At 44.5% G+C, this 21,770-nt stretch overlaps 1 protein-coding gene and 1 long non-coding RNA gene across 2 annotated transcripts in view; one reads left to right on the forward strand and one right to left on the reverse strand.

Moving 5' to 3' along the window:
* The window catches only part of LOC311516635, a 36,028-nt gene extending 34,276 nt beyond the window's left edge, over positions 1-1,752 (reverse strand). The window contains exon 1 of the long non-coding RNA XR_014710467.1: positions 1,634-1,752. This is a non-coding gene — a long non-coding RNA (uncharacterized lncRNA). The remainder of the gene's footprint in view (positions 1-1,633) is intronic.
* DYNC1LI1 (dynein cytoplasmic 1 light intermediate chain 1) overlaps positions 1,638-21,770 on the forward strand; it is a 55,715-nt gene continuing 35,582 nt past the window's right edge. The window contains exons 1-3 of the mRNA XM_084620916.1: positions 1,638-1,852; positions 2,146-2,219; positions 19,663-19,779. Coding sequence (XP_084477042.1) covers positions 1,707-1,852; positions 2,146-2,219; positions 19,663-19,779 — 337 coding nt within the window. The 5' untranslated portion in view covers positions 1,638-1,706. The remainder of the gene's footprint in view (positions 1,853-2,145; positions 2,220-19,662; positions 19,780-21,770) is intronic.

Here is a 21,770-nt window from a genome sequence, read left to right on the forward strand (position 1 = left end):
GGTGGGATGGCAGAGCATTGGAAAGCTATTGATAGGAACATTTGGGTATATAAAATAAGCACACATTTTAACTCAATAAAAAAGCATAGGACAGAAAAAGCTTTTTTGGAGAGAAAGTGGAAAAATTACAAATATATTTCTGAAAAGGGAATTGTCACTTTTAAGTAGGTTGGCATGTATGAATATATACACTTGTGTGGGGGTGAGGTGTATTGAACATTAACACATTATCCATGCAAAAAAACCCAACCTTTTTATATCCCAGGAAGCAGGGAAACTCAGGAAATATCCTCGTTATTTATGGGGGTCTGATGAAAACTGGGAAATGTCCCCCATATAAATTATATTTTCCCTAACTCAAAGATGCTCATCATACTGAGAAAACATGTATTCGTTAAACCCCTTAATTAATTTAAGATGGTTTATTTACAAGAACATAAGACTGGCCATACTGGGTCAGACCAATGGTCTATCTAGCCCAGTGCCCTGTCTTCCAACAGTGGGCAGTGCCTGATGCTTCAGAGGGAAAGAGCAGTTGAGTGATCCATCCTGTCACCCAGTCCCAGCTTCTGGCAGTCAGAGGTTTAAGGACACCCAGAGGATGCAAAAAGAAAAGGAGTACTTGTGGCATCTTAGAGACTAACCAATTTATTAGTCTCTAAGGTGCCACAAGTACTCCTTTTCTTTTTGCGAATACAGACTAACACGGCTGTTACTCTGAAACCAGAGGATACAGTTGCATCTCTGACCAATTTGGCTAGTAGTCATTGATGGATCTCTCCTCCATGAAATTATCTATGCTTTTGTACTTTGTTCTGTTTTGCAGGCATTCCATATATCTATAAAACTAGGGGCAAAGAGGTGAGATAGAATAATGGGTGGATGTTTTGAGCACTATCATAATGGATAAACAGAAGGCCAGCTGGGAAGAACGCATTTTAAAAATTGTATGTTTTATGTTTTTTCCAGACTTGAGAAGTGTGTTTTCTTCAGGACAGGCACTGTGTTATCACCTTTAGAGAATGTGTAGCACATTGTACATCGTAAATAATAATCATTCTGAATCCCATAGCTAAATACAGAGAGGAAAACACACACAAAAAGAATAACCTAAAATCCCTTTCAATGGGATGGGATCGGGGACTATGATTTAAAGAGGGGGGGGATTTTTTTTCTAGATCTCGCCTCCTTCGTTGGCCTCTCCCATGGCTATCTTCTTAATAAGGGGGTCTTGGGGGGGAGGGAAAGGGGCTGCCTCTCCCGCCGCCCATCTCTCTCCCAGGGAGAGCGGGTAACAGCCCCAGGTGTGGTTAGGGTGCTCAGATGTCCCCATTTTGTAGGGATAGCCCTGATATTTGGGGCTCTGTCATACATATGCGCCTGTTACCTCCAGTCTCATTCCCGAGTTGTCACACTTGCTATCTGGTCACCCCAGGTGTGTGCGGACGCTGGGCGAGCCAGCCACCTGCCTGGGGCCCGCAAAAAATCCTCCCCAACCCTTGGGTAATCCCGGGGGCACGTGGGCGCGTTCCTGTGGGGGTCTACGCCGGGCGTGATTGGCCGCCGGGCCGCTCACTGTGCCCCACAGGCGGGTACCGGCCCCGCCCCTTCTGAGCTCCCCACATCCGGGTACCTGTCAGCCGGCCGCGCCGCCGCCCGCTTTCTGTTCTCTCTCATTCAGGCGGACTGGAGGGAGCGCAGGGAAGATGGCGGCGGGGCGAGCCGGCTCCTTCGGTTCCTCTTCCTCCTCGCCGGGGCTCGGCGCGGGGGGCGGCCCGGCCGCCGGCTTCACCGCCAGCCATAACGCGGAGCTGCGGGCGGGGGGCGAGGAGGACGATGGGCAGAACCTCTGGTAACCGCCCACCTCGCCGGGCCGCCGCCGCCGCCGCCCGTTAGCGTCTAGCGCCCCGGCTCCGCGAGAGCCTCCGCCGGGGGAGGGGGACGACGACACAGCCCCCCTCGCGGGGCCGCTGTGAGGCCAAGTAATGCGGGGCGGCGGCGGCGGCGGGGCGGGCCGCTCTTGTCAGCGGCAGCAGCGCCCCCGGCCCCATCCCCCTAGTGCGGGCGCGTTTGTGTGTTTGGGGGGGTCTTGCTTGTGCAGACACGGGCGTGGCCCCTGCCTGACCGGGCTCTGTCTCCCCTCAGGTCCTGTATCCTCAGCGAGGTGTCCACGCGCTCCAGGTCTAAGCTGCCTTCGGGGAAAAACGTCCTGCTGCTGGGTAGGTCACCCGGGCTCCCGGGGAGGGTCTGGTGCCGGGCGGCGCCCCAGCGCCGGGGAGGTGGGGCCGAGTGTGCAGTTTGCCCGGGGCTGGGTTAGCGCCCCGCGGAGCCGCCGCTGTTTGTTGGGCGGGGCAGGTCGTACCCCCTGCCTCGTAGTGTCTCCCCCGCGTTGGGAGCGGGGGTTGCCCCCCCCCCCCCGAGGCGGCGGCTTTGGAGGCGGGTGGCGCTTGCCATCTGTCTTCCCTCTGGGGAGGGCGGGTTCCGCTGGCTCCGTGAGAGGCTCCCTCAGCATCTCCCTCATTCAGGCCGTCAGCACGGCTGGACGCACAAAATCTGCGTCCAGAGCCCCGGCAGCGTCGGCGGCTGCTGCCGCCGCTCCTTGTTAGCCGGGTGGGCGGTGTAGAGGCTGTTAAGGGGTCCCAGCTGGGTCCTGGCCACCATGTACGGGGGCTTGTCAGCAGCATTATCGTCTTGATGTTGTGCAGCAGCAATGGCATCTCTTGTACTGGTTTTCTTTGTGCTTTGCTATGTCCACCCGGTGGAAGCATCCAAACCCTGGCTTGCTTGTGGCTCTGCTTGGCGCTTACTGTGGCCTGAGGACGATCAGAGTTATTGCAGGGCGGGGGAGGAGAACTAGAAGCTGTAAAGGTAAACAACAAGGAGTCTGGTGGCACCTTAAAGAGTGACAGATTTATTTGGGCATAAGCTTTTGTGGGTTTTTTACCAGTTTGGGGTGTGTCATAAATATAAAGGGAAGGGTAAACACCTTTAAATCCCTCCTGGTCAGAGGAAAAACCCTTTCACCTGTAAAGGGTTAAGAAGCTAAGACAACCTCGCTGGCACCTGACCAAAATGACCAATGTAAGATACTTTCAAAGCTGGGGGGCGGGGGGGGGGAACAAAGGGTTCTCTCTCTTTTTTTACCCACAAAAGCTTATGCCCAAATAAATCTGTTAGTCTTTAAGGTGCCACCAGACTCCTTGTTGTTTTGTGGATAGAATAACACAGCTACCCCCTGATACTTGTAAAGGTAAATAATATGCAATCATGCAAAATACAGAAAACTTATTGTGGATGGGAAGGGACAGATAGCTTTTCTGTCAAGAAGTGCAATTAAACGGAGCCAAGAACTGACAATTTAAGCCTTAGGGGGTGCATTGATGAATTTCTTAACTATCTTCCTTTACAACATACTAATACAAATCAGTTTGCAGAGCTGTATTAGGAAACCATGTCTCAAGATCCTGGAAGCGGCAGCTCTTCTGGTCTCCAGTGAAGCTCTCTGTGGAGAGTTTGTCATGTTTATCTATTGGTTAATGTCCCTTGTGAGAGTGATTGAGATTAGTTTATTCAAAAATAAATCAGTGTCCTTTTTCTGCTTCCCTGTATAAATTTAAGTGGGGGACTTAAGATGGCCAATATGGATGAAAATGCCATGTAAGGGTGAGGTGATGTTCTAGTGGAACTGGCATAGGTCTCATTAATTTTTAAAGTTTTTTTTAATATTGTGAAGTGGGATAGCGAGATTGATAGTCCTTTGAACTGCCTCCTGTTCCTAGCTAGATTGTGTTTTGTCTCACATTTTCATGTAAGGGATGACTGAAGTGGGTAGTTACCAGCATTTGTTTTTATGGTAAGCATCTTCTGAAAATTAAGTGGATTGACTTATTCATGCTGGACTGGGGAAATGTGTTTCCAGGTGTGGTCCTGGCTGCCAATATTGCTCCTCCCCCTACCACCTTTCCTTTATTCTCTTACTCTTCTAGCCTTAGAGCAGTGGTTCTCAAACTTTTTTTTTTTTGCGGACCACGTGAAAAGTGCTGAGGATCTCGGCAGACCACTTAACGATCTTTCCAAATGTTGTTTGTACCGTTAACTAACTATTATAAAGCGCTTTGGATAAAAGCACTAAATATAAAAAATTACTTTACTTTTTTTTTGTTCTACAAATAAAAGCACACAACTCATATTTTAATATCAGTAGTCTTACCTTTCTAATGCAGTGGATGTGCCCTGTCAGCCCCCGAGCTAGGGCTGGAAAAGAGGGGGATCTCTCCCCCGCCACAGAGCTGAGACTGGGAAGGAGGGTTGTCTCTCTCTGGCAGCCACAGCCCTGGAGCTGGGGAAAGTTGCCTCTTTCTCTGGCCACCGCAGCCCTGCACATCCCAAATTCCCCTTACCCTCTCTTCTCACCCCACTACCCCCTCCCACCTACCTCCTATTCCTCCCCCACCTTACATGTGCATCTTCTCCAGAGTCCAGGCACCTAATTAATGGAGCCACAACTGCACGGCTCCACTAATTAGGGGGGTGGCCCTTCAGCCTCTTGTGTGAGGCCGCCCAGGCATACACCTTGGAACTATCCGCTGACCACCTGAATGGAGCTTGCGGACCACTTGTGGTTCACAGTTTGAGAACCTCTGCCTTAGAGTATATTGGCCATCCTTTAAAGCAGTGGTCTCCAAACTTTTTACACCCAAGATCACTTTTTGGATTTAAGGGCAACCCAGGATTCGCGCCCCCCCCGTCCCCCCCCCGGTCTCTCACTCACTCACCCACCCTTGCTCACTTTCATCGGGTAGGGGTTTGGGGTTTGGAAGGGTATGTGGGCTCTGGGCTGGGGCCAAGGGGTTCAGTTTGGGAGAGGGTTCTGGGCTGAGCCTGGGGCAGGGGGTTGGGGTGCAGAAGGGTACAGGGTGCCAGCTTTGGGATGGGGGTCAGGGCTGGGGCTTGGGATGCAGCCTCCCACTGGGCAGCATTACCTCTGACAGCTCCCAATTGGCGGTGCAGCATGTCTGCCACTAAGGCAGGCTCCCTGCCTACCCCAGCCGCTCCTGGAAGGGGCCAATGAGCCCCTGTGGCCTGGGCGTCAGCATGTGGCTCTGCGTGCTGCCCCTCTATGTAAGTACTGCCCCCGCAGCTCCCATTGGCCGCAGCTCCCCATTCCCTGCCAACGGGAGCTGCGGGGGCAGTGCTTGCAGGCAGGAGCCGTGCGCGGAGGGAGACCCCTGCCCACCTGGGCCATGGGGCGTGTTGGCCACTTCTGGGAGTGGCGTGGGGCTGGGGCAGGCAAGGAGCTTGTCTTAGCGGCAGCCCTGCTGTGCTGCCAGAGATTGTGATCGACTGGGAGATCCTCTAGGAAGATATTTTTTGAGGGTCTGGTAATTATTATTCTTGTTCTTCATCATGTTATCTGTTAGCAGCATGCTGCCTAATGCATATAGCTAGCAAAAGTGGGAATGTGGAAATGGGTGCAATAGATCAGAGACTAGGGCATACCTGACACTGATATCTCAGTATCTGCTTCCTGAAATCATCGAGAGCAGGGATCTCAAACTCCCAGCCCACGGGCCATCTGTGGCCTGAGACCCTCCCCAATGTGGCCCACGGTGCTCCAGCAATTTTGGGGCTGGGTCTCTTCCTTGGTCCCAGGCACTTCCCCTCCCTGCATGTCCCCCGGGCGACTTACAATGGCCCGCATGTCCCACCACCGGCAGCGCAGCGGAGCTGAGCAGCTTTTGCTTGCTCGCTCCACGTGTCCGCTGGCCCCACCCTGCAGCCCTGGGGTGGGGTGGGGTGGGGCAGGGCTGTGTCCGCATGCTGCCCCTGCCCAAGTGCCCCTGTGGCCAATGGGAAGTTGCGGGGGCAGTGCCTGAAGACAGTAACACACGGAGGCCCCCCAGCCCGCCCAGATTTGGAGCCCCAGATAAGCGCCGCACTCCCTGACCCCCTCCCAGAGCCTGCACCCCCTCCCCAGCCCCCAAACTTCCTCCCACAGCCTGCACCTCTCCCCCTCCTCCTGAACCCCCATCCCCTGCCGCAGCCCAGAACCTGCACCCAGCACCCCAACTCCATCCCAGAGCCTGCATCCTGTGGGGGGTGGAGCTTGGGGAGGGGCAGAATTTTGGGGGGGCGGGTTCTGTGTGGCATGAGTGACGTTATTGGCCTGCTCGGAGGATTTGAGGACTGTCACTGTCCCTAAAGTAAACTGAGTTTGAGACCCGTGATCTAGAGGAGTGGCTGTTTAGATTGTCATCTCCTCTGTTCTCTTTAGTATTGAAGGTAATAAGTGTGGTGAGGTTTGCCAGTATCTCCTCTGGGGTTTCTTGCTGATAGTGGTAGGAAAATGTATATTAGCCTTATGATAAAAGGGAAGTCTTTGTCCCTTCTAGTGTAATTTTTATATACACATTGAACTAACTTCTGGAATGAAGGAAGGGGCAACCAGTACTTTTAGCAAGTTGTCATACAGATGACCTGCAGCATCCTGAATATCATGTGGATGTCTGAGTTCAGATATTCCAGCTAATATCCTTAAGTAAATTATGAAGTGGATTCAGTCAGTAGCATACGAAATTGTTCCAGTATGCACAAGGCAACTGATAGGCTCCCTAACTTGTAAGGGAACAAACCAGCTGCTTCCTGTCTGCCCACCTATTTCTCTACATTCTCATTAAGTCTGTCCAGCATATTGCCACTAAAATTCTCACCACCTGCTTTAACTACGTCAAATTCTTTAAAACCATTCAATGAGTTCTAGTGCCTTCCATACTACGCTAAAAGACATTCCTAACTTCAAGGGCTAAACACCTTTGTTCATGTTTAAACTGAATCTAGTTTCACCTTCTCCATGTATTCAGCTCTGCTTGATGTTCAGAGTTTTGAGTGAGCAGTCTTAAGAATCTTTTTTTTTTTTTTTTTAAAGCCTTGTTGCCTCCACATTTTCTTTGAACCCCAAGCATCCCACTTCGTATGGCTAAACCATTTGAGTCTTTGAGAGTGAGACCCTGTTCCTGAGGAGTGGCTGCCAGGAGGTCTGGAGAGGGGACGGGAGGGGAGGGGAGGGGAGGAGAGGAGAGGGATCTCAAGCCTAGCTTCCACAGTCTCCAGCTAAGAATTTTACGTAACTATAGCTAACTTCTCTACTTACACTCTTCTGTTTTTGTAATGGGTATGGCCACTGCTGTATCTTCTCTTCCTTCTTCTTCAGCAAATAGTGTTTCCTCTGATGGCATAATTTCTGGATGACCTAGTGAGTATCATTGAGCTTCAGAAGTCTAGTTTAAACTTGCAAAACTGTCATGAGACTGTACCAGTCCAAGCTACAAAATCTACTTGCCTGACCTTACTATGATAATGAAAAACTGTGTTGTCCATCAAAATTTTCCTAGTCCAACGGATGAATAAAACTCTGCAGGTGTGTTCTGATCACCTTTATCCATAGGTTGTTTTGAGGTGGTACTTGATAGCACACTGTTCTGGCACTACTGATCATTGATCTCACTCTTTGTACTATCTTGATTTAATTGATTTCTGTAGAATTTCAAGCTTCACTCTTAAAATAAATAAATAAAAACTTACTCCCCCCCTCAACAAAACCAAACCAAACCCCAAACATACATAATCCTTCCCTTTCCACATAGAAAGAGAACCTTCTGAATGTGAACCATGTTTAAGTCTGCAGATTGAAATAGTAATTCTGAGATGTCTCATTCATCTCAGTGAGGCATTAACCCTGAACCCTAATGGTAGAGGAGAAATATAATAAGACTTACAAGACCTAGAGTCATAGCCTATATTCAGTACTAGGTTTGAAAATTCCCCACCAGTGACAAAATAAAAACTTTTCCTGATTAGTGCAAGAATTCCAAATCAGTGAGTTTCCACAGAAATAAGGTTTTTGTTTTTACCTTTGTGGCTACAAAGTGTATTTTCAGAATATGAATTGAGTACTACTAACAGACTGCTCCTGTTCCTCTTCTGCTAATAACTTTCCAAGCAACAGATTTACATTTTCTTGGAGCCATTTCAGTGTTGTTGTTCAGAACTGTGTGAACAGTTATAAAATTACATAAATATTTGTCACCTTTCTTCTGCTTGACTGGTAGTGGGTATTGGAGCTATTTCTGGAGGCAGACTCAAAAGTGAGGGATGATGAAGATATGGGGTCGGAGGTGGGGACAGCTGTGGATATCCCACACACATTAAGTAGGGCAGGAGAGTCCTTTCCTTCCAGTAGGGAATTTGAGGTGGAAGTTGGATATTCAAATGTGTCAGATATAAGAGGCTGATACAAAAGAGAGCCCCAGAACAGGGTCTAGGGAGATCCTCATCAGGGCAGATCCCAAAGGGGAACATATCCTATTTGCAGATTGAACACAAACCAGATTGAGGTGGTCTGGCTGAATATTCAGTTTATGTCCATCATTGACTGTCTTAGTGCATTGTTCGAACACTCAGTTACCAATTTTACATTTGCAAGCAATATACAGAGTATTGGAATGGCCATTTCACAAGGTTTCATTGGTCATCTTTGTTTCAGTGGCAGAGAAACTTTTGGCTATTTAGTCTGTAAGGACAATGGACCAGATTGTCTCAAGTGGTTGACTGCAGTGTAAACACCTCATGATGTGAATGTACCAACCTTGAAGGGCAGGATCTAGGGATTGTTTCCTAATAAAAATTCCAGCATCCTCTGATGGACCCCTTCGCCCCATCTTTTCATATTGGCCTCCAGTTATTGGATGCCCCCCTCTTCAACCCTAAATAACGTTACTGCTGTTGATTGATTTCACAGAAACATCCAGGTATTCTGGAGTTGTGGGTAGAGCTTAATTGCAGTAATAGTGTTTTTTCCCAAAATGACCTGCTTATTTAGTATCATATTTATAGTACTTTAAAAATAGAAACAGTTAGATCTTTTAGCCCTTCTCTCCAGAGCATTATTTTTAATAACTTTAAAAAACTTCTAAAAACAACTCAAATAATACATTAAGGAAAGATATATTCAATACAGTGAACTTAAATTATTTGAAAAAATGTTGCTTACTTTGCCTTACAAGACAGTAAAGTTGTTTAACTTATTTGTTAAATTATATTTAGGTTCAGTGTAACTTATATATTCAGAACTTAGATGATAAGGTGATGGGTTTTTATAGACGTGCCCAAGATTAATCAAAATTATGGATTTTATTCTTTGTCTTGCAAGTAGTTGATAAACACGAAGTTTGGCTTATTAACTTTGTGCTTTGTGAAAGGCCTTTTTCAGTGGCATGTGTAGTTTATCTGAAATCCATTGTATTGCTGACTATAGGTTGTAGAAATTTAAATAGTGGCTTTATTGTTTCACCAGTGCAGGGCTATCTGGGTAGAGTGTTATATTTTAATTATCCTTGAAATTAGTTGTAGTTCACGTAACCTGAGGCTCAAGAAGATGGAGACTTGTGCTACCATTAGTATAATTCTTATTATGCTGTTCCAGTATCCCTTTAGTTTCAGGCATGCCCACAGCATTTGGAGTAAATATAATTTCTGGATTTTACATATTTGACCTCTTAGGCTCAGGCTTGATTGATATGCTCTACCAGCTTGGTAAAGGGAAGTTGAGCCTCTTCTGTTCCAAAGCTCCCTTGAGGGTAATCTGCCGGGAGGGAGAAAGAGTCTGCGCCTATTCTTGCTGCTGTTGGAAGCATACAGAGTCCTAAAAGGCTTTTTAAAAAAATCTGCTTGTTTCTTGTCAGGAATATTAAGTGTAGTCTTTCCTAGTTTTGTTGCTGGACTTTGGCTTTAGAAATATGTATTGTGGACACTCTGAGAACAACCCAAGTTTAACAGTCTGAATGAAAATAATTTCCTTTTTCATTTTCACTTGTGACATGTCATGATTTTAAATTTTGAAAAATCATCATAATCCTGTCTGTTCTCAAGTCATCCCAGGTGTCTAAAAAAGACAAGCTAAACAAGACCTGAATTTTTTTATGTGGGGGGGAAAAAAACCAAACAAACCAGAAAATTACATAAACAAAACATCTTTCAGGCCTTCTACATCATAAAGGAGCAAAAAGACCTGTCTCTTTTTTTTTTTTTTTTTTTTTTTTTTTTAAATGAGACTTAAGAAAGATTGTTTCTGCCATGTAGAGCATTGTCAACAACAAAATGTGAGAGATGCTTGATTTGGGGAAGGGAGGAGAGTTTTTCCTTTTTCCTAGTATCAGCAACCTATAGTCTCTCTTCTGGAGAAGCCTGGCAGCATAATGAAATGTACAAGACTCCAGTTTTGCTTGCTGCGGTAGTCCATAAGAAGGACTGAGGTCAGTGAGATTTCAGAAAAAAATCAAGGTAAGGGATCATTAAAAGTGAAGATGTACACACTAGGCAGGGCAGGGAATAGCAGACACTAGATAAAACTGGGAGATTGTGCCTTAACGAGGAGGAATGAGGGTCAACTCCTAACTAGTGGTCATGTCTTAACCAGAGGCTGCAAAAATATGTGGTTGGGGCAGTAGGATCCAGGACAAAACTTCAGTGGGAAACTTGGCATGCTTGGCTACTCCCAGAAGTCAGAAGGGTATTGTTCTGAGCTTTCCACTAGGATGCTGCCCTTCCTATATGGAATAGAAATAAAAACTAAGTAGTGATCAGGGCCATTTATTCTGCTTGTAGCTTTGGATGGGTTTGTTTACTCTTTTGAAGTAGAGGTGTTTTTAGCTGCTCTACAACTTAGTTTGATATGAATCTTTCAAGCCATGGATGCAGTTCTTGTTGGTGGAAGCTGTTTTGAACTAAAAGCTTCAGCAGCATACCTGGCAGTGTGCATGAGGGAAATTTCCTTTTGTGGGAGAGGGGCACAACCCATTTTGAACTGTACTGAGTGCAGGAAACACCTCACTCTCTGTTCTCCAAGTGATTGACCATTCTTTAAGATTTACAGATGAGAAACTGTGTATGAAAGCTAAGTATTTTTACTGTTAAAGAGGCAGTGCTTGGCCTTAGCTAACTATGACTTTTGAAGATGAAACCTTTAACTTAGTACCAGAATTGACTGTGGGAGTCAGTGTTGAGCACACAGGTGAGCTGGCCAGCCTGTCACAGTTAGGAGACAGGCTATAGTACGTTGTATAAGGTGGGGCTTCCCATGGCGCGCTTTACCAAATATAATTGAACATGTTGCTGTAGTCTAGTCTAGATGTTACACAGACATGGATTACAGTAAATTGAAGGAGTGAAACGTAATCTACTTCCTAAACAAAGATAGAAAAATGCATTTTGGACTGCTGCTTCTGTTTGTGTCTAGGTGTAGGCATGAGTGAAATAAGACCAAAAGTATAAACCACTTTCACAGTCCAGAAGGCAGATGCTCTTAATAGAGGTGCAGTCATAGTTTCCAGTAATTAATCAAAATGCTTCACCTTACTTGCATCACCAGGATTAAGTTGAGCTAGCTACTTTTCATATAAGCTCATATTTCTTTCAGATAAGTGTCACCCACCTATCCAAAGTCCCCTCTCTATGTAAGGGGAATGCACGATTTCCCTCCTTCTTTTAACAGACTTCCAGGATAGCAAAGATGTTCTAAAATCAGTCTCATGAATAGGCCTTGTTCCTCCAACCTCCCAGTTATCATTTTAGTCCCATCAGCTATTTTTACTGATGCTTTCATATGGTCAGACTGTCTAATTAGGAACAGTAATTCAGCAAAAAATAAAAACTACAAGAGGATATTTGCTTCTGCTTCAGCCTGTTGTGGTTTGGTTCTTCAGGCTGCTGTTAATCTTTAAGTCTGTTCAACTGCACTTTCCTTCTCATCTAGGGTTTTTACTGCTTGTTAAATTACAGAGAGATACTTTAAACTGCCGGAGATGCTATCTGTATGAATAAGACCATTTCTTACCTGTGAACTTAGATAGGGAACAAGAGATTTGAGTTCTGTTTCTGACTTACAGATGCGTGTGACATCTCTGTTCCTATTTCTCCATCTATAAAGTGAGGGTTCCTGTCAGGATCTTTGATACTTAGTACATCTGTGTAAAGCACTCACGACTTCTATTGAGCCTTCAATCCCAGGATCTCAAAGTATCACAGTCCAGAGGACCCCTTCCTATGCTAAAGTTAGATACCGCTTCTTTTTATTATCAAAGTATGGTCATATATTTGTGAAATTCTTAAGCAGTTTCCATTTGAAGTTGTGTTCTATTTCATTTTTTGTCTTGGGGCCCAAAATACCAGCACAGTGCCCTCTGTATGGGTGTGTCATTATAACTCTGCCCTCTTGGACTGTTTTGAAATCTTTTTAGGAAAGAGCACAAGTGAGAGAGCTGATTTTTTTTATACAGAACTTGAATCAAATGCATCACTGTTTTATTTTTATAACTCCTACAGATAACTGCATGCTGTGCATCAGTTTTGACATTATAGTCAAAAAAGGCTGCTGCGGGCAATTAGAAAGTTTTGGGCAGCTGATAATTAACCCTTTCTCCCCTTCCACAAAGAACAGGCAGCTTATGTTCCACACTCACCACTCCTGGATCCTTCTGAGCACCAACATTCATTTTTGTGCTCCAACTGATTGATTAGTATGTCACGGAATTCTTTATAACCATATGTAGGGTCTGCTACCTAATGGAATGTGGGAAAACAGCTTGTCACGTTTAGAGATTTTCTGAGAGAAGGATAATCATTAGACAGGTCATCATGCCCAATCATCTAATCTTGTTTAAGATTGCAGTTGGTCTCTCCTGCCTCCCCCTCCTTTCCCAAAACAAAACCCCTTGCTTTCTTGATGTGAAAGTGCTGACACAGGATCCACTTCTACTTCCTTGGTTTGCTCTGATACCTGTTTAAAGCAGGGTGGTATAGGTTGCTTGGAGGCAATTTTATAGGAGCTCTGTCATGCTAGGAGAGATACTTACATATGTTGCAACCGTACCTTGCTGTAATTGTGAACTTCATATTGATTCTCTTTATTCTGAATTTTCTCCTGTCTGAGGTTCATCTGACATAGTGAGATATATAATTTTTGTTGAGCATTCTAAATCAAACACTGAAAAGAGATTATTTTAAATGATGTATTGACAGAGGGTGTCTTCAAAATGCTATAATAGCTACCTGGTCACAATCTAATAAGGGTGGGTTGATTGGGTATTTATATTACACCTCTGCCCCGATATAACGTGGTCCTCGGGAGCCAAAAAATCCTACTGCGCTATAGGTGAAACCGCATTATATCAGACTTGCTTTGGCCTAGAGTATTTCCGTTAAGTCACTTCCCGCCCCTGACTGACCCCTCAGAACCCCCGACCCATCTAACCCCCTGCTTCCTGTCCCCTGACTGCCCCAACCCCTATCCACACCCCTGCCCCCTGACAGGCCCCCCGGGACTCCCATGCCCTAGTCAACACCCCAGACCGCCCCACTCCCAGAACCTCCAAACCATCCAACCCCCCCGTCCCTTGACCACACCGCGAGACCCTCTGCCCCTTATCCAGCCACTCGGCCCCGGTTGGGCACCCTTAACACGCTGCTCAGAGCAGTATGTCGGAGCCTGATGCGCTGATCTGCCGGAGCGCGCAGGCCCGTACCCAGAGTGCTGCTTTACCACATTATATCCGCATTTGTGTTATATCAGGTCGCATTATATCAGGGTAGAGGTGTATTGGTTGCACTGTCAGTGTTCTGGTCACTTACTAGTGCAAGTTACCTTTAAGCATTTGATACTCACTTGACTTTCCAAGCATATTATATTTACCACTTAATCTCCATCAAAGTACAAAAGGATACAAGTACTCAAATTTAAGTGGTCACACATTTAAAGAATACAGTATAAATATGCATTTTTTGGTTTGTAGATAGTGTTCCGTTTTCTTTAAGAAGACGAACAAGACACAACTAAACAAGATGAGTTAACTGGGAGTTGACTTCATATGAGGCCCTGTAGCAAATATAATTGTTACACAAGTTATTTCTTGCTAATGATTCACCCTCCAAATAATTCAATATGAAAAATGGGTGGATGTTTACTAAAAGTCTCCATGGATAAGGTGGAAGCATTTTCAAGTGGAAAATGAAAAATATTTTAAAACTCTGATGGAAGACACAATTATTGAATTTTTTGTTGTTGTTTCTGTAAGTCTTTTATGAAGAAAATTGCTCCTTCCACTTCCCCTCAAAACTGTTTTCTTGTGCTGTGCCAGTTACCATGGACTTTTCTATATCTACTCTAATTCAAGACAAAATTATTCGAGAGCTCCAGTAAGAGTAAAAATAAAACACCAGTTCATGCTATGCCTTGAGTTCAACTGAAGCTTAACATTGTAGAGGTGACTTTAGGGTTTCAGGAATAAGGTGTAGCTTTTGTACAGTGGTTGCTTATCCCCTTTATGGTATAAAATAAAATGTCTGTAGAAAGGACATCCTGAAATCTTGTCTGTGCAAGAGAAAAATGGCTGAAGCATAGCAACTTCCATCAAAAGTATCGCTCTACTGGTAGTAGAGGTGTATAAATGCTAGGAGTGTAGACTGCTCAAGTGTTCAGAGAATGTTTTCATGACACAGTAAATATCTGCAACATGTCTAAACTACAGATTATTCTGTTGCTAGTACAGTTGGAGCCTCAATGGTGAAGAAGAATGTTTAAATTTTCCTAGTGTGGACAACATCTAATAGCCTTCACTACTAGTATGGCATTAAAGCAAACAAAAATAGCATACAAGAACAGTAGCTGACTGTCCCTAGGTAAAGAGTGCTCTAAAATTAGTAAAACTAAATGACTTCTTCAAAATAATTATCATGAATCCTCCTGTGCCACCACCTTTTCTGACAGACAAGTGAAGCTACCTTTTCACAGAAGGCAATATGACAGAATGAATCATTCAAAGAAATCTTGGCAAAATTAAAGCAACTTCAGCAGCATATACGCTTGCTTAGCAGCTTGTAATAGAAAGTCTTGCCATTTGTTCATGAGTGACAAATTTATGAAGCCCAGCTGAAAATTTGCAACAAAGAATGTAGCCATGGATACTCCATTCACAAATGGTGAAGGAAGCTTGAACTCTTTCTGTGGCATACAAAAATTTTAATTAGGAGAACTAGCTGCTATACAACAAAATAGAAATCCTCACAGGGAAGAAAACAGACTTTTTGTAAAATCTGGCGTAATTGCATTTTTGGATAAATGGCTCTGCTTTTTGCTAAATTAAGAAGCAGTGGAATATCGGCTATATTTTGGTTTTTGCACTAGCAAAACTGAAAGATGCAACTTCGCTTTAGTTGTAATTCCCTATTCTTACTTGTCTAAAATTTCTCAGTTTTTCCTTTTGGTCTTAAAGTTTTTCATCCCAAAAGGTTAATTAGATAAGCAGGACTTTTATAAAATGGAAAAATTCTTAAACTTCTTTTGGCACAAAACTAAACCCAAAACCAAAGTTCAAAATTATAAATTTCACATGACTTGACTCACTGGGGAATGTAATTGGGGTAAATTTGAAATCTCTTTGTAACTAAGGCCTTATCTACACTACGGAGGTAAGTCGACCTAAGTTACGCAACTGAATAACGTAGCTGGAGTCGACGTACTAGTCAGTAAGTCGACTAGCTGGACGTACTGGAGTCGTCCAGCTAGTCAACTTACTGCAGTGTCTACACCGCACTGCGTCGTTGGGAGACGCTCTCCCGTCAATTTACCATAAGTTTCTCATTCTGGTGGAGTACTGGAGTCAATAGGAGTGCAATCTGCAGTCGATTTAGCGGGTCTTCACTAGACAAGCTAAATCAATTCCCAGTGCATCGATTGCAGCAGCGTCGATCCCTGTAAGTGTAGACAGGTCCTAAGATAAGTGACTAAAATACACTGTCTCACTATTCTGTGGTGTTACAAATGTAGCCATGAAATCCTGTGTAAAAGAACATTTGTCAATCCCTGGTGAATGAGAATTTTTCATTATGAAGTATAATGGCAAAGTGACTGCCGTAAAAAAAAAAAAAAAAAAAAAAAAAAAATCTTCACATGCAGTCAATGCACAAGAGTTCGTGAGTGTTAACTATATGTGGGAAACCTGAAGAGTCTGTTACTACATTAAGATAATTTAGGACAAAAAAAATTCTGGTCCAGAGTGCTATATTTTTTTAAAGGACCCATTTTTCATTTTAACTTATAAACCAGTTAACGTTTATTTGTAAATTCTCAGAATTCATTTTGTACTCTCAAGTAAGAGCTTGTAATTTTGGGGAGGATGTACACCTAGAAGACAGTGTAAAAAAGTGACTAATGCCTGCTTTATGTGCAAAAGTCTATATGACTTTAACTATGGAACTTCAAGTGGCACTTCCATAATACTGATTCTTATAACTATATCCCCGAGATGGGGAAATTAATTTATTGAGAATAATCACTGGCAGCATTTGAACCAATTGTATTCGTAGGATCATACTGCAAGGCTCATTGGACCTTCAGGCTTCTTTCGGATGCATAGCTAGTATGAGGGAATGAAGAGAACATCACCTTTTTGGGCATTATTCTAATTGATTATCATTGTAGATGTGCCTAAACACTTAAATCTTGGGCATAGTGATAGGAAACACTAAAATAATTTTATATTTTGGCTAGAAGTTGGTAGGAAGAAAGGTGTCACAACAGTAACCTGTTTTAAAGCTGTGTTCTAGGTCTTTCAGGGGACCAAGTTTCCCCCGGCTTTATAAAATATGGATAAAAGAAACAAATGTGACACCATTAGATTCTTACCTGAGTAGTGTTCCATGCTATCATACTGCTGTCCATAATGCTTTGTTTGTTTGAGATAGGGTTCTTTTGTTCTTGTGAGTAGACAACAAGTTGGCTATTAAACATAAACCTCATTCTAGCACGGGGGTGGGCGAACTACGGCCCGTGGGCCACATCTGGCCCACCAGCCAACTTAATCCGGCTCTCGAGCTCCCGCTGGGGAGTGGGTGTGATGTTCCCCTCTGGTGTTATCTGGACCGGTGATCTACTAGGTCACTCCAACCCTTAACTCTGGGAGCCAGCCTTACCCTGCTCTGCTGTGGTAACCCCCACTCCTGGGCTGTTCACACACAGCCTCTGGCATGTAAGCTGCTCCTTGGATTGTGCAACCGAATGACGCTAGCCAATATCTCCAGTCCCAGAGACAACCCTAGGAACCTCAGTCTTGCAGTGTCCAGTTATGCCCACTGGACACTGCAAACTTTGAGATCGTCAATTTAACAAAGAAATTGATATGTATCAGGTTTGTTATCCCAAGGGGAATCTCCAACACGCTTCAAACCAAACTCTCAGCTTCAGGTAGAATAAACAGATTTATTAATTACAAAGATAAATTTTAAGTGATTATAAGTCAAAGCATAACAAGTCAGATTTGGTCAAATGAAATGAAAGCAAAACGCATTCTAAGCTCATTTTAATACTTTCAGTGCCCTTACAAACTTATATGCTTCTCACCATTGGCTGGCTAGTTGTCATTGAGCCAGGCTCTCCCCTTTGGTCAGCGCTTCAATTGCTTGGTGTGGTGTCTGTAGATGTAGGTGGAAGAGAGAGAGAGCATGGCAAATGTCTCCTTCCCTTTTATTATGCCCTTTCTTCCCTCTTGGCTTTGCCCCCCACCCCCTTTCAGAGTCAGGTGAGCATTACCTCATCGCAGTCCAAACTGACCAAAAGAAGGGGGGTGACTCTGAGAGTCTAACAGATTCTTTTGTTGCTGCCCGGACCAGTGTCCTTTGTTCCTGTGAGGCTGGGCTGGGTTTGTCACATACCTGCCCTGATGAGGTGTGAACTGCCTCTCTGCTCTTGGAGAGATTTTTCCTGGGCTTATTTTAAGCTAGGAGGATACATTTTCAGCCTCATAACTACATACATGAAATTATAACCTATAACATTACTGTAACAGTTACTATAACATCACTATAACAACCATGCTCAGTGCATCAGGAGTCTTCTGAAAACACCCAGCATGACAAACTTTGCATTGGATGCCACACAGTTATTTTACAAGGATGAACATGGGGGTGCTGGGTGTTCCTCGAGGTACAGAGCGTCACAGCAGAGACTGGGACTTGCCTCACTCCCGCACTTGAGCTGGGCAGTGGGGTCGGTGGCTGCTCCATGTGTGTTTGTGCCACAGCTCTGTGCAGCTTCTGGAAGTATCGGGGCATCCGCCATTCGGCTCCTATGTTTAGGGATAGCCGGGGGCTCCGTATACTGCCCCTACCTCAAGCGCTGCCCCTGCAGCTCCCATTGGCTGGGAACTGCGGCCAATGAGAGCTGCAGGTGCAGCACCTGCGGATGCGGCAGCATGGAGGAGGAACATAACGCGCTTCCAGTAGCTTCCTGAGGTAAGCACTGCCCAAAGCCTGCACCCCTGACCACCTCCCATACCCCAGCCCTGATCCCCCTCTAAACCCCTCAGTCACAGCCTGGAGCACCTCCTGCACCCCAAATCCATCATCCCCAGTCCCACCCCAGAGCCTGCACCTCCAGCCAGAGCCCTCACCACCCCCCCACCGCGGTCCAACCCCCTGCTCCAGCCCAGAGCCCCTTCCTGCACCCTGAACTCCTCATTTCTGGCCCAGCCCCAAATCCCTCACCCCCTCCTGGATCCCAAAAATTTTGTGAGCATTCATGGCCCGCCATACAATTTCCATACCCAGATGTGGCCTTCAGGCCAAAAAGTTTGCTCACCCCTGTTCTAGCAGGATGTGAAAAGCCAACTATAGCTCCAAAAGCTGTCTTTGCTATTTCAGTGGCATGCATAGGAACACTCCTGAGGTCAGAGAGATGCCTTTTGTGCTCTCCATGAAAAAATGGATTGATTTATAATGTGATTATAATCCTTTCAGAATCTTCTTGTGCACATGCAACAGATTTATTTTTCTACTCTTCCTTTATTTTCAGACCATTTCAGCTGCACTGTGTGCATACTACCAGACCTTGTGAGCTGCCTGCCTGCTGGCTTGCTCTTTCCCATCAAAGCATCGTTTAGCCTACAGGAGGGTGCTCTCTGGGCTGGGATCCAGAAAATCATAAGCATTATGCTGCAGTCTAGTTTCATGATCACATACGTTGTTTTCTGGGACCACTGATTCATTCAGTACACAAGATAATGAATATGCTTCCTCAATCGCTGAACACTATCTCCATTATTTGCTAGTACTGAATCAGACATACATTACAGAATTAGGTTTTTGCCACCGGGACAGACTTCAGGAAGTTTGTCCTACAATGATAGTCAAATAGTTTTAGCAAGTCCCAACTGAACCCTGTCATCATGCTGTGCATTCTCATGGATTGAATTGAAATCTAGGCTTTTGTGGACTTAAACCTATTGAATGTCAAAATATAACTTAAAAATAGTTAGTGATTGTGCAATGCTCTGAAAATGTTGTTTAAGCTAGGAAATAAGAGGAAAGTTAAAAATACTTCAGTACAAAAACAATGGTGGTAAATATACTAATAATATAAATAGACATGATTAGTATTTGTTGAGGCTGATGCATACGTTTAGAATAAATTGAACACCCATGTTTTCAGATTGCATGAGCTTCTAGCTGAGTGACTCCCATTGTTACATGATATTTCACTTTTCCAAAAAAGAAGCTGTAATTAGGTAACACTATTTACTCAGATTTGATCTATATTAACTTTTTGTCTTTTTCTAGGAGAAGATGGTGCAGGAAAAACTAGCTTAATAGGCAGACTTCAAGGAATAGAGGAGTACAAGAAAGGAAGAGGAATGGAATACTTGTACTTAAATGTGCATGATGAAGATAGAGATGGTAAGTATCAGTTGTGTATCCTCAGCAGTAAGAAGATTTTAATTCTAAACTGGATGGGATATGGAGTTTTTAATTTCCTAAGTCACTTGCTCAGATTTAGCCCAGGCCTTTAGTAACACTTACCTTCAAGTGGCAGTTTTGTTTATGCAAAATGTGTGTCTAATTTCCAATAAACAGGTATCTGCATAAGAGAAACCATCATAATAGGTACCCTCTGTTTAGACTGTCTGGGATAGAATGGTGGTGTGTCTTTAGTATACTTATTATTTGCATTGCTATAGCCCCTAGGAGCCCTGATCAAAGACCAGGTCCCCATTAAGCTAGATGCTATACAAAGAGAATAAAAGATGCCCCAAAGAGCTTACAATATATGATGAGACAACAGACCAACAGGAAAGTGTGAGGAAACAATGAGATAGTATTGGTCAGCATGGTAGACAGTAGTCTCAGCACATCAGTAGCCTAGGTGTCAAATATTTTGTAGACCTCATAGCATAAGATAGTTCTAAGGAGATATTTGATGTGGGAAGCTGATGTAGATTTGTGGATGTTTATGGGGAGCCCTTCCCAAGCATGAGGGACAGCCTGGAGCAAAACAGGAAGGTACTTGTTTGGAATCTTCAAACAAGTGGGCCATGTAGGCTGGCATTATGGGGATAGGAGGCAGGAAGTGACATTTCAGTAGTGAATGAGTGGGGTGGGGATAGGATGTGAAGAGCCAAGAAAGTGAACACAGGTAGCTTATGTTTAATGAATTAGTAGGGGGAGCCAGTGGAGGGATGGAAAGGAGTGATGTGTTCAAAATGATGGGCTAGGAAAATTATTTTTGGACCAGCAGTCTGCATAGATGAGTGGAGAAAGATTGCATTTGTCCGTTTCAGAGAGAAGGATATTGCAGTAATTGAGGTGTGACATGAGCCTGGATAGATAGAAAAGGTCGTATCCACAAGATGTCATGCAGAAAGAAATTGAAAAATTTAGGGGTAGCCTGGAAATGAGGCTAGAGTGAGGGCCGAGTCAAAGATTACAGCCTCGTTACAGTCCTGAGTGACAGGCTGGTGATGTCTACAGTGATTGAGAATGGGGGGGGAGGAGGGGGAGAATGAATAATAGTCTGTTTTAGCCATATAGAGTTTGAGCTCATAGCTAGACATCCCTGAGGAGTTGTAAGAAAGGCTGAGTTTTTAGTTTGGACAGAAGGAGACAGGTTTGGAGTAGAGAGGTAGATCTGAGAGTCATCAGCATAGAGAGAATAGTTAAATTTGTGATTGTGGATGCGATTACCCAGGGATAAGGTGTAGCGGAAGAAGAGATGGGGACCCAAGGTCAGAGCCTTGTGGAATCTCCCTAGAAATTTGGAGGAGGGTTGAAGAGGGTCCTCAAAGGACATACTGAAGGACTGATTAGAGTGGTGGGAAGAGAACCAGAAGAGGACAAGATTTCAGAAATGGCATAGTTGGTAGCATCAAGGGTGGATTAGGGGTCAAGGAGGATAAGAGTGGAGTCCGGGTTCTGAGCTTTGAGGAAGAGGTTTTTGTAGATTTTTGTGAGGACTGTTTCAATGCAAGAAGCAGGATTGGTGTGGGTCTAGGATGGAATTGGAGGAGAGAAACTACTGACAGCAATTTTAGACAGTGTATTCAATGAATTTAGAGATGAAATGAAAATATGGCAGTAACTGGAGAGATAAATGGGGTCAATGGTGGCTTTTTTAGATGGAAGAGACTTACACATGCTTGTATTGTGAGGGGAAAGAGCCAGAGAAGAGCAAGAGGTTAAGGTCGGGATGCGAGTTGTCGTGAACGGGTGGGATGGGGTTACTGCGGGAAGTGGATGGTTTAGAGGTGAGCAGAAAAAATACTTCTGAGTATGTGATGGAAGAGGAGCATTGTAGGAGGGGAAGTGAAGACAATCCAAGGGGAGGGAAAGGTCACACATTTTGTTAACTTTCCCCTCAAAGAAATTGGTGAGATCCTGTGCAGAGAGAGGTT

This window comes from Lepidochelys olivacea (genome assembly GCF_965140295.1).
Source record: "Lepidochelys olivacea isolate rLepOli2 genome assembly, chromosome: 2".
Classification (NCBI taxonomy): Eukaryota; Metazoa; Chordata; order Testudines; family Cheloniidae; genus Lepidochelys; species Lepidochelys olivacea.